The sequence below is a fragment of the Syngnathus acus genome, chromosome 1, assembly GCF_901709675.1.
Source record: "Syngnathus acus chromosome 1, fSynAcu1.2, whole genome shotgun sequence".
Lineage (NCBI taxonomy): Eukaryota > Metazoa > Chordata > Actinopteri > Syngnathiformes > Syngnathidae > Syngnathus > Syngnathus acus.
Window position 1 is genome coordinate 7699324 of NC_051087.1, and position 13204 is coordinate 7712527.

At 41.9% G+C, this 13204-nt stretch overlaps 1 protein-coding gene across 1 annotated transcript; it reads left to right on the top strand.

Moving 5' to 3' along the window:
- Positions 1-2224: 2224 nt before the first annotated feature.
- On the top strand, positions 2225-13019 carry LOC119133767 (sphingosine kinase 1-like). The gene is made up of 5 exons (XM_037269949.1): positions 2225-2741; positions 6676-6825; positions 9191-9285; positions 9933-10048; positions 11392-13019. The coding sequence occupies exons 1-5, from the start codon at positions 2330-2332 to the stop codon at positions 12227-12229; spliced, it is 1611 nt and encodes a 536-aa protein (XP_037125844.1). The 5' UTR covers positions 2225-2329; the 3' UTR covers positions 12230-13019.
- The last annotated feature ends 185 nt before the right edge of the window (positions 13020-13204 follow it).

Below are 13204 nucleotides of genomic sequence, written 5' to 3' on the forward strand. Positions count from 1 at the left end.
GCGTGCGTGTGTGCGTGTGTGTGTGTGTGTGTGTGTGTGTGTGTGTGTGTGTGTGTGTGTGCGTGCGTGTGTGTGTGTGTGTGTGTGTGTGTGCGTGCGTGTGTGTGTGTGTGTGTTCGCACGCACATTTTTGAATTAGCTCTGAGTTGACATCTGTGCTGCATGACCCCTTCAGTAGATAATGACACTTCAACTATCATCAAGCTCGCGTCAGTCAACTTGTGTTCAGGAGATTCATTGTTGCGAATGCCTGCAATTAGTGGCAATTTTTGAAATCAAACCCCTCCAAACGATGAACGTTTGTTAGTGGTGTTCCATGCCGCCACATGCAAGGACAGCCCTCTTCCCCCACTTTAAAGTCTTCAAGGCTACAATAGACTCCCAGCTGGAAAAGCGTGGAAGGGAAAATCGACATGTCTCCATTCATGGCAGCTCCTCAGCTGTGCAATTTTTAATCAATCACTTTTAGGGAATCAGCATCTCCCCTGCAGTTTGAAATGAAAAGGCTCTTTTGTTGGGAATTCCATAGTGTACATAATGATCTGGCTCTGAAGACACATCCACGAGCATTTTGAGATGCTGCAAATGACATAATGTGTTCATGAATGGCTTTTAAAGAGAAATGCAGCATCAAAGGAAGCAAGGTGCTGTCTACCTATGTTCTGTTGTCTTGGAAGTCTTTTTGCACTGATGTATTTTGAGACGCACGAGTAGCTTGTGAATCTCATTTCCCCTCTGGCTCAGGTGTTTACTGGGACTATGAATTCCCATCTGCATATACGTTGTACACCTCCTCCTTCTTTTTCCACTCCTCTTTTCTTTTCAGTGGATGATAGGCTAGTGCCTGGAGCATCACCACCACAACACACGAAAGACTTTGATTTGACCACGGAAAATATGCAGAACAGAATTATTGTGCAAAACCTTGTGTTTCCTTTCCCCCTCCTCAATGTGCACATCGGTACGAAAAGTAAAACCCATAGTGTTTAGGAAACAAAAGAAAGGTTTTTGCAAAATGACAGTACATTAGTATTGCACATTGTATATTCTCCATCACATTCATTGTCATAAGGGTCACAGGTGAGAATTGGATCATTTTGACTCAAAGTGCGTGGTGTTTGAGTGAGTGGAGCTGTCCATGATTTCAGCTCATTCAGCAAACACATCCACAACAGTAAAAAGCAGAGAGAACAACTTCACAATTTTTAAAGCTTTATTTTATACTTGGCCATCTATGTAATCATTTAAATTTGGCCGCAACACACTCTTTGTTGTATCAAATATAGAAAACATTCGGTATTAAGGTACAGGCTCTTTAATCTATATATTTCAATTTACTTCTTTTCCGAACGAGAAGTTATAATTGAACAACGTATTGAACAACCAGTACATGCAATACAAACAATCAGTGGAATTTAAACAAATGATTTCCCCTATTTACTGTCTCTTCGGAATAGTTTAAAGACATTGCATGCAATTTTGAATGAAAAGAAAAAAAGTTTAAATCCGTACGTATTCTAAACTGACCGTCATTGTTCTTTCTAACATTGCCATCTGTTGGCGTGATAAAGTAACTGCGCTTCAATAACTGTAACTTGACACAGACGAGCAAGTCCCCCACACCCCAAAAAGGAATTTACAAAAATAAATAATAGCGCAAAAGACAGCAGTCTCTTTGCTGAATTGATGCTGATATTAAAATTGAACTGATATTAAGAAATATGTTTCATTATATTAGTTAATTGTCATCATTTAAAATTTAAATGATAAAAATTTAAAATCTAAATACATAAACTCAAATAAATAAATAAATAATTCGTAGTGTTGATGAATTGTTTGGCCTAACGTGTACTTTCACGTTTTAAAACCCGTTTGCATGTAACAACCGCTAGAGGGACCTAGAGCACATCTTTTTCGCACAACTCTACTAAAGTTGCGGGTGAGGCATGGATAAGTTTACGTGTGAAGTTCACGAGAATTACCCCAAATACCTACAAATGTGTCTGTCAATCTCTTGAAAATAAAAGCTTCCCACTATTGTTGAAGTGGTTCACCGTTGTCTCTTACCAAGGAAACATTTTTATATTTGATATAAAAGAAAGGTTAAAGTTGTGTTTACTGCAGCGTGACTCTTGTGTTCAAATTTCAGCATTGACAGATAGAATACTCTTATTGTGAAATACAACCAGATGTAGTAACATTCACTCAATTGGTGCTGACAATAGTCCGACCGGTGGCAGCTGTCAGATGTCCCCAAGTGTTCCCGAGTCTCCCTGCGATGTGATCGTGCGGCCGCCGCTGTGTCCCGGACCCCCGCCTCCAGGTCAGGATGGACCTGAGGAGAGCACAATATGACCACAACATGAACATTCTGTACGGGGAATTCACGGTCACAGGTAACCGAAAAGTCTGGTGCGTCGTGAGCCTGACTGACAAGGAGCTTGTCGTCCAGCGGCTCACCTCGGTACCGGCGGGCCGGAACCGAGTGGTCCTCAGCCTGAAGGACTGCGTCGGCTGCCGGGCGTACCGGGAAGATGACAACGCGGACCCGGCCGCCTATCTGGCGGCCTATTTTTACCCACGTAAGCGGCGTTGGATGGGCTCCGGGCTCTCGCGGCAGAGAGTGGAACAGTGTTTCCGTCTCGCTGCGCTCCAAGATCCGCGTGCCAATCTCGAAGAAGCGGAGAAGTGGGCTCGCGCCGTCCGGGAGCGCTCGAACCGGTGGCAGCACCTTCGAGATGGTATGAGAGGCTCTCTGTTTGCTCACCTTTCCTCCACATACCCATTGCCTTTAAAAGATCTAAAGTTAAAGTAATTTTCAACTTTTTCTCGTCAGTTGTCAGTAACACGGGGCAAAATAGTTGGCATGTTTTGCATTCTTGAGGCTACTGGATCATATAATGACTAGTAAGTGTCGCATTCTGACATCATATAACTGGCACTAATTTAGTCTTTAATTGGTGCAACACTTGGCAGCACTAATTGTGCATAACACTGGGTTTAAATCCATATTTATTTATAGGTACATCTTTGAAAATGTATTTTAACACCAAAAAAAACATACTGCAATAATAAAACTAGACTCCTGCGCAAGTTGGATCGTTTTGCTGTGTCCAAATATAGGCTGCATCTTTTTAAGGCCAAATTTGTCATCCACTTGACATAACTTCCGGTGCGCTCGACCACACGCTGATGTCCAAATCCACGCGACCTTCAAATCAAACCTTAAAATCTGGCCTTTGTAACTATGGCAACGGGCCTAAAGTGGTTGCTTTGAGCATAATTGCGAAGCCTACGTTGCTCCGCTTCTTCTTCCTCTACAACACCTCAATGTCTCTTTCAATGCTTGTATTGTTACGTATTTGTTTGCTCATCTTAAAAGTTAATTTTGACTATAAAGAGAACATGGAGGCAATAGGGTTGTTAAATTCCTGAAATATGAACAAGCACAATTACTCCTATGTAGAATGCTCAAGACTGCCATAGATAAGCGATCGAGTATAAGCGAAAGTATCTCACATTTAAAACAAGCTCTCTGAAAGAACATGGAGTATCACAGGCACACCGTGACCCAGATAGCATCTGCCAGTTTGCAGGGATGTATTTTTTTTCTTACAAAACATACTGCAACTTAATACATCTTGTCATTGTCTGAGGAGGAAATAGCAGATGTGAGAGAGAAATGTGAGAGACTCAAAAGACATGGCGCAGTAGTGATCGGACAGGTTTTGTATCCTGGGAAACCCAATAGTCTTTGTTGTCGAGCAATGCACTCCACCCACTTCATTCACATTAGGCCTCTGAAACCGCAGCTTTAACCTTCTCTGCAGAATTTAGATGAGAGATCCTGGATACTTGTGAGAATTGATTTTAACACTGACATCTTTGTGATGCCTTAAGGCGTCAATCGCTAAGGGCTTTTTTTTTTCTTGCTGGGAAAACGATTAGACGAGAATACAGAGAATATGTGGAGTTGTGTTCGTTTACTTTTTCGACTCTGCTGTCAGCATTCCACCAACACACCTGAGGTGGAAACGCCAGCAAGATAATCATTCATCGTCATAAGGCACACAGGCCTGATATGAATCACTTGGTGCGGACATACAGCAGCAGCTCCGTCTAACCAAGCTGATCACTTTTTTTTTTTTAACGTTTATCAAAATAATGTTTTGCAATGAGTACTAACTCAACCGGGATATCCTTTGAATTGTGAAACCACAGACGCAAAAATTCCAGGCCTACCTCACTGGCTGCTGTTATTAAATTAGTACCTTAAACCAATATATTCTCTTCCTGCTTTGTGTGCTCTGTTACGCACATACTTGCTGAGATGTTCTACCAGGAAAGGAACCACCACTAACCATGTTCGTCAAAACCCTTCTGATGGAGACAATAAAATGAAAAAAAAGTGCAAGATCATAGCCGCTTCCCCAAGTGCCTTTTCATATCTTTACCCACATAATAGATGGTTGCGATAAGTGATTGCACACATGTGTGTGAGGCCATTCATACTGCTCTAAAAAGACCATAGAAAGATTTCGTACATTTACAAAAATTGATGATACACATAAAGTGCCTAAATCTGGGTGTGTAAATAAGAAATAGTAGAATCTACTGAATGTAGCCTCACTCTCGCTTTCCTAGCGTCAGTTCCGTCTGTGGCGTATGCATCTCTTCGGAACAAACTAAACACGACACTATCGCATTGGGATACAAACCTCAATGTCGTCAACTCTCAGCCTCTCTTAAAATAGAGCCGCAGCCAGCTAACCACCAGCACCACCTCCTCGTCCTCCTCTTCCTCCGCCGCCTCCACTTCATCCACCCCCTCCACACCCTTTTGGTCTCGTTCAGCAAAAATGTGCCTCAAAGTCGCCACTTATTTTACGAGCAACATAATGGAAAAGGACATCTATTTGCTGCTGTGGCGAGGCCATTGGTGCAGTCTGCAATAAACCTGTATATTTAAAGGATATTCAAAACATTTATAAAATTGTTCCCTCAGTTAATTGGTAGGTTTTTATAAATGTTGTTGATTTTAATGGAATATTGTTCATGTTATCAAGAAAAAAATTGTTGAGAAACAGATCCATTTGTATGTGAAGAGAAATTAAAATTCCCCCTTCAGGGACCAATAAAATGTTTTCTTTCCCCTTCACACAACTTGCAAAAGTGTACAGTTAAATTTGTGTAAACGTTCTTCAATGATTATTGCAAAAGATCAACAGAAATTTTATTTTGGTAAGGCTGATTTAGCTTCAGATGGCTCGAAAACGGCACTATTTAGTTTTCAGCAGATTTACATTGGATCTATATGTCATATTACAGAAGGGATAGATTCGCAGCAGTTAAATTCAAGTTAATCCGTTAATCCCTTTAATGTGGAAACTGGATTCCCTCCTAATGGGTGTTTGTCAGGGCTTAAGCGGCCTCGTCACCAAAGAGCAACAGGCAGATATAGGAAATCTCAACCTGTTGGTAGGTACAAAGAAACACATGAGAGGTTTTTTTTTTAATCCCAAATGATGTCTTGAACAATGTTGAGTTCAAGAAACGTTGCCGAATATGGTCAGTCTAACTTGTTTATTCTCAGACTTCCAGACAGCGTGTGCCCAGATAGCTATTATAAGATCGCTTTTCCTGCTCTTGGGCTTCCCCTCCCCTTTCAATTAGGACATAGGAAATACTATGGCGGATACCTCAATATAGTGATTACTCCATTAAGATTTGGGCCGGTTCCCATGCTCTCGATCGGAAGAAAGCAGAGGAGACGCAAAACTCGCTGAAAGCTGGTGCACAAACTTTTCTGACAATGGGGACTGCTATAATTTTTAAACACAGTAGACAATCTAAGTTGATATTTAAGGTATATAAAAAAAAACTAGATAGTGGAAAACGGCACATAATTAGCAATCAGGGCTCCACCCATTCCTATCCAAACAAACCAGACTCATTATCTTCTGTCGTAAATCCATTGGTCCTCTTCTGATCTGGTCCTCTTGCGCATGATGGGAAAATAAATATACAACTTGTGTCACAGTTTGGGCCCGTGCCACAGTGTCACTGCAGTTAATGACGGAGGAGGAAACTGGGAGTAGACATAAGCAAGGAGATAATTCACTCCGGAATGTCTTGGGGAGGGAGGAGTGGCACACAGGAAGTGGACGGGGATTTGAATGTGGTCGACAAGGGCGCACAGGCAGCAGGGTCACGGCCGGCGGCGCCAACAGTCACGCCTCCTCGTTCACAAGGCCACCAAAGTGGCACTATTACCGCTTGTCATGCTCCGAATTCCACAAGAACATTCTTTGACGCTCTCTCAGTTGTTCTAACTGCATGTGTGGCAGCATACATGGTCAGCCTTGTCATAATTTGCTTATTCAGATGTGTTTTAGCATCACAAACAGGAATTAAGAACTGAATTCAACTTTTTATACCTACGCTTAAGGTCACTAACAATAACTTCACATTTTCATCAATAAATAATCCTGGGCGTTGTGTTTGTAAAACACAAACATTGAATGGATAATGGATCCCTGGAGTTCATTCAGGGTCATGTGCATAGCACAGAGTCAAACTCTGATCTCACAATGTTTCACATTATTTTTGTCAATGAGTGTTATATTGTCAGTTAGACATACATACTACATAGGTACGTTATTTGAATACTTGCAGGGGTACTGCTTAATGAGCCGTCGCATCCGTGCCGGATGATGCTGCTGGTGAATCCACAGAGTGGGAAAGGACAGGCGCTCGCACTCTACAAAAACCACGTCCAGCGGATGCTCAATGAGGCTGGCGTCTTCCACACGGTGGTCATCACCGGTGAGTCTGAAACACATCGCAAAGAAAATTTAAATTTGACGGAGGAGCTCTTTGGTCCTGCTGTGTTCAAACCAATATGTGCTTGCTGTGACATAAACCTGGAGGGAAAAAAGCAGGCTTCTGCTAAATCATTAAAAAACATTGTTCCATTTGTTACAGCCTTTTTTTCCCCAAAATGAAATCAATTAATTTTCCCCTCCTACTTTTACACACAACAATAACCCAATAAGTTCTGTGTGGAAACAAATGTTTATTTCTTTTGTTGTTTTAATTTTTTAACAATAAAAGAGTATGAAAAATTAAATATTTTTTTGAATGAGTACACTTGGACTGTATGTAAGGAAACAGTTTGAAGAATTAAATCCTTTTTGGTATGAATACACTTGGACTGTAAATAAGATTCCTTGAAGGCAAGATAAAAAAAAGTACTCATTTTCTATTATCAAATATATCCAGTGATACAATTTTAGTCTCCACATTAAAAGTCAGACTATCCTTAACATTGGAAATGTTTTCTTTATTTCTTTTAATTACAAAATTATGATATGATGTCTCTTGTAAATTGAATTGAATCACAAGCTCACTTATGTCATTCCAAGTTGGTAAACAAGCTCACCACCAGACTTGACTGAATCGTTTCTTTTATCGTTGACCTCTCACTGATCATTTCTTTGGTGTCCCTCACAGCTACAAAAAAAACTTGCCCTCTGAACGAAATCCTCATGTTTTCATGCTGTCACAATGCTGGTAAACTGCCTTTGGCCCACGTGCGCACTCAGCTGTTATGTAACGTGTGTGATGTACACGCGCACATGCATTCACATACTGTATGGATAAAGACAGAAAGATGATACACACAAAATCCCCTTTCATCATGATTTGATGGGTTTTTTTTTTTTCATTCATCATAAGCCTCCATACGGGCTAGTGGTGATTATGTAGCGCACAGATTTATGATGAACTAGTGTGACACTAATTTGACCAGTAAGGAAAAACAACAAAACTGTGTATTAATTACGATGGGGAAATAACACATTATTTTTTGGGGCTTGCACTTTTAGCCACATTAATCCTGAAGGAAATGATTTAGGAGGAAAGACTTTAGGATTTAATCCTAAAGTGTATGATTACAAACAAGAAAATTATTTTACAATCTATTCAAATCCAATATTTCGAGCCACTTTAATCTCAGGTTTTAATCTGAATGTTACCCTAGTAATGATTTGGTTAGTTCTGACGCATATTAGACAACTCATAACGGGCATGTGTGTGTGGTGGAGGGGTGAGTAAGCATGTCTTGGTTAGTCCCAGCAGTGTGTCAGTAAGGATGGCATGGCAATGTTTGGTCTCCGTCATTGCACAAGTACCCAAGGATATCTGTCAGACAGCATTAAGAAGAGGACAGCACCCTTTAAATCCAGTTTGCAGTTGCTGTAGATTCTTGTCCTTAGGACAATTGTATCTCTATGGTTAGCATGGCAACATCAGACTACCTACTGTAGTGATCTATCACAATATACCGACTGCTTAAGTTAGCGTTCCTGTCCAAAGTTATGTATGTACTGTGCTTCTGCATGTTCTGACTTGTATGAGAGCAACACGGTGAGAATTTGAATTCATATAAATTCAATTATATTTGCAGCAGTTGTCCCTTGGCATCTGATTAAGCTATCAGAGCGGTTGGTGTGGTATTCACACACACACACACACACACACACACACACACACACACACACACACACACACACACACACACACACACACACACACACACACACACACACACACACACACACACACACACACACAGTCATCACCTGCTGTTCCTGAGGTGGTGGAGCACTGCATCTATTAAACAGCTCCCTGCTGCAGCGTGCACATTCATCTGGTGCCGCCTGCCTCTAATGAAGGATGCACAATCAGCACATTAGCGCTGAAACTTTCCGGATGGCAATACTTTACAGCCGCCGCTGGTGTCGTAAATAGAAGCCGATTAAGGGTTTCAGCATATGGTTGTCTTCAATTTAATTTGTCCTCAACTTGAGTCTTGTTTATCAATTAAAACGTCAGCCGTAGCACTCTTTCAACAAGTTTTCACTCTAGAGTTTGTGAAATAAATTCTATTAAGATTATGTGAAGCTAAATATTTTGGCAAAAACTGTGTTTCAGCAAGGAAAGCAAATGCTGCATCCTAACCGAATTGTGGGAGTTTACCTTTTTTATATTTATATTTAACTGTATTTCGACCCACTGAGACAGTATCAGCCAAAACGTAGACATTAATAAGCACTAAAAATAAAAAGGACTTTTGCTACACAAATGGGCAGAAGGGGAGACATCACTTGCTGTACTTGTGTTTTTACAGAACGTCAGAATCATGCCCGCGAACTAGTGAGGGAGGCTGACCTGTCCCAGTGGGACGCTCTTGTCATCATGTCAGGAGACGGTCTTCTGTTTGAGGTAACAAAATATGTGCTGCGAAGCTAAAAGTAAGTTCAACATGAAGGACATCATGACTTACTTACTATATGGACAAGTTGTTAAAACAAAGATGTTTTCAATCATATCTGAATTAAATGTGCAATTTGGTGCATAGATGTAACAATGTCGCCAAAAACAAAAACTAAAATGAAAATTGAAAAAGCGTGTCAATAAAATAAAAATGTAGTTTACATTTCCATCCATCCATCCATCTTCTGTACCGCTTAGTCCCCACGGGGGTCGCGGGCGTGCTGGAGCCTATCCCAGCGTCATCGGGCAGTAGGCGGGGGACACCCTGAACCGGTTGCCAGCCAATCGCAGGGCACACAGAGACAAACAACCATTCGCACTCGCACTCACACCTAGGGACAATTTGGAGCGCTCAATCAGCCTACCAAGCATGTTTTTGGGATGTGGGAGGAAACCGGAGTGCCCGGAGAAAACCCACGCGGGCCCGGGGAGAACATGCAAACTCCACACAGGGAGGGCCGGAGGTGGAATCGAACCCGCACCCTCCTAACTGTGAGGCGGACGTGCTACCCAGTGCGCCACCGAGCCGCCTAGTTTACATTTCTTTATTATAAAATACTTAGTGACCTATTTTTCTTTTTACGTGTGTGTATTAGGTGATAAACGGTCTCCTGGACAGATCAGACTGGGAGGAGGCTATCCGCACCCCGCTTGGTATACTCCCTGGCGGCTCAGGCAACGCCTTGGCTGCATCCATACATCACTACGCAGGGTGGGTCACACAAATTGCAAAACTCACATTGACTGCTAAGGATACACCTAGCCAATATACACTGAACCGCCATAATGTGTCCATCACATCCACGGCCGAACGTCAACATTATATCATATTGGTGAAAAAGATCAGTCCCAGCGGAATTAGCATTGTGCAGTTTGAAAGTGGTGATAATGACATTGTGTTTTATGTTTTGAACTTGTTGTTTTTATTTTATATGTATGTCCCGTAAAATAATAATATTATATATGTACAGCCAAAATCAAGTCAGAAAATTGCCATGCATTCATTTATTTGCAGTCATAGTCCCAACAATAGAAATCATGTTTTTCCTGTTTTCTCTCTCCTCATCAAGGCTCGCTCAACAGCAGCAGCTGTCCATCAATTCATTCAAATTCTATGAGAACCATCCAGTTCCATTATCTCCCTTCTTTCTCATAAATTCCTTGGCCTGTGCCCGTCAATCCCTTTCGCATATGTCAGGGCTCCGGGGACAACAACAATAGTGGAAGGGTCCAGAGTCTGTTTTGTGTACACACCTCACACTCCCCGTCTGCTTGCTGCAGGCTGCTCAGCGGCAGGCAGTACGTTTTGGATTATTCCCTGATGAATAGGGGAAGCTTCGCTGAGGCTGCGTGCTGTGCTTCAAATGAGCACCGACTCAAAGTTAGCTGGTATTATGCTATACGGCGAAGAGCGCAATATGTGACCCCAGGGACTGTGAGCTTGAACGAGACTCACGTTTGATTATTTTTTTGGATTGAACATAAAAGTAACAGTGCCCTTTTGGAAATCGGATGTCATGTCACTCATAGAGTAGCTCGGGGTGTTTATTTAGTTAAATGTATACGCACGGTGTAAAGAAAATCACAGCCACCCAAGCTGACGCACACACACACACACACACACACACACACACACACACACACACACACACACACACACACACACACACACACACACACACGTACACACCATCCATCTGCCTTCATGGGTTTATCAAACTGCTGTGTCCCTACAGCCATTTTGGCCCAAAACAATAAAAATAACTCATGATTGATTTATAAAAAAAAAAGGAAAAAAAAGAAAAGCACATTACACCAGCAGCCTAGAATCATTTCCAAACCTCCGCAAATATTAAGGGCACCTTCATGTTTTCATCTTTGTCTGCATATTTATTTGGGGAACTTAAATATTAACGCACATCCAATTAGGAGGCTGGCATCGGTTAGAAAAAAAAATCTTCTTACATTTATAATTTATTGAGGCAAAATGCGTTTCACTGATTTTCTAAGATGTGTGGATATCTTTTTGATTCTTTACTTTGATTTTTCCCTCAGTGCTTCATTGGTGTCCAGTGAAGAGCTCCTGATCAGCTGCGGCTTCCTATTGTGTAAAGGTGTGGTGTCCCGCATGGATTTGGTCTCAGTCCACCTCTTCTCCGGGACCCGTCTCTTCTCCTTCCTCTCGCTGGCGTGGGGCTTTGTGGCTGACGTGGATGTTGAGAGCGAGAAGTACCGCCACGTCGGGGCGGCTCGCTTCACCCTGGGCACCCTGGTGAGGTTGGCCTCTCTTCGCGTCTACAAGGGCAAGTTGGCCTACCTACCTGTGGCGGAAGACCGCAACCTGGTGGGATCCAGACTGAGCAACCATCACAGTGCCCCCTTGCATCTCTCCAAAGACTTTCCCGCGTGGAACTCTTTACACAACTCCTGTCACTCCAACAACTCGCTCAAGGTGAGATTTGAGCATTCACAGAGCTCCAGCAGCACTCAGACGGGATTGTGGGATTCGGTACTCCCCCGGCTGGATGAGCCTCTCCCCGGGAGCTGGATGGTGGTACCCGAAGAAGACTTTGTACTGGTACTGGCCATGTACCAATCCCACCTGGCCGAGGACCTGCTGGCCGCACCAGATGCCACTTTGGACGATGGCGTCATTCATCTGTTTTACGTCAAAGCTGGAATAACCCGTGCCGCGCTGCTCAGACTCTTCCTGGCCATGGAGAAGGGCGCACATGTAGCCTCCAGCTGTGCTCATCTGGTGCACACCAAGGTGCGGGCGCTCAGGATGGAGCCGTATTCTCCCAAAGGGATTATAACGGTGGATGGAGAGGTGGTGGAATATGGGCCGGTGCAAGCAGAGGTGCACCGGGGCCTCGCAAGACTCATCAGTTGATGCACACTTGAAACACACACAAAGACACCCACGCACACACATCATATTAAGGCATATTTTAATCCAACTTCCATCATGCTACTGTCACATTACAAAATATTTAAATCTGGTTAAGCAGGGTTATTCTTTTCTCTTTCTCAATTGAGATGCACATATCATGCTTGTCAGCATGATTGCATAATGCTTTTCTGTCACTACCCTGCCAATAGAGACTAATAAGGGAATGATGGCATCAAAATCACACGTAAACAATCTTCACCAAGTTGTCCTTAATAATGCGCTAATGATTGTAACATGGACTGTTAATTGTGGCTTTTGTCTGTTTTATTTTATTCCAAAGATCTCATGAGGACACAGTTGGGTTAGGGTCCTTTCCAATCATGAGCCTGATTCCTGCAGCAGGGTACAAATGGGCCTGGGGGGCTTTATATATGTATTGACTTGTTAAATGCTGCATGAAGATAGCAGTGGTCTCCTCTTAAGAGACACACTATCTTGTTGCCGCAAGTGGTGCTTTAAGAGCATTAGCAGTGTCCTGAAAGGAGGGGGAGGCGTATTTATTTCATTTCAACACATTCAAAAGGAAAGGTGGACTCATAAAACAAAGATGTACTCATGAGGGTTGAGTAGAAAAAAACTATATATACTGTATATGTATATAATTTTGTTTCTACTCAACCTATATATAGGTTATATACATATATATATATATATAGTATTTCAGATCTCACGTTTTGCCTAATGTTGTATTTACTATTGAATCTAAAAAAATAAACAATTTATCAGTATATTTTTAGAGAATATATTTTGTTTTAATATTTTCGAAAACAAACAAATCATCTATATAACAAGAGAAATGCAAATATATATACATTTTAACTAACATATTATGTGTCATCTAAAAACTAAAAAGTCCTCAGAAATATGAATTCATTACTTAAACAATAAAATATACTTGAATAAACTCTACAAAGT

Bases quoted from the DNA above. Each gene is read 5' to 3' on its own strand.
- LOC119133767 (XM_037269949.1), top strand. From the start codon at position 2,330: ATGGACCTGAGGAGAGCACAATATGACCACAACATGAACATTCTGTAC. The intron at 2,742-6,675 runs GTATGAGAGGCT...GAATACTTGCAG, and splicing joins GTGGCAGCACCTTCGAGATG to GGGTACTGCTTAATGAGCCG. The intron at 10,049-11,391 runs GTGGGTCACACA...TTTTTCCCTCAG, and splicing joins TCCATACATCACTACGCAGG to TGCTTCATTGGTGTCCAGTG.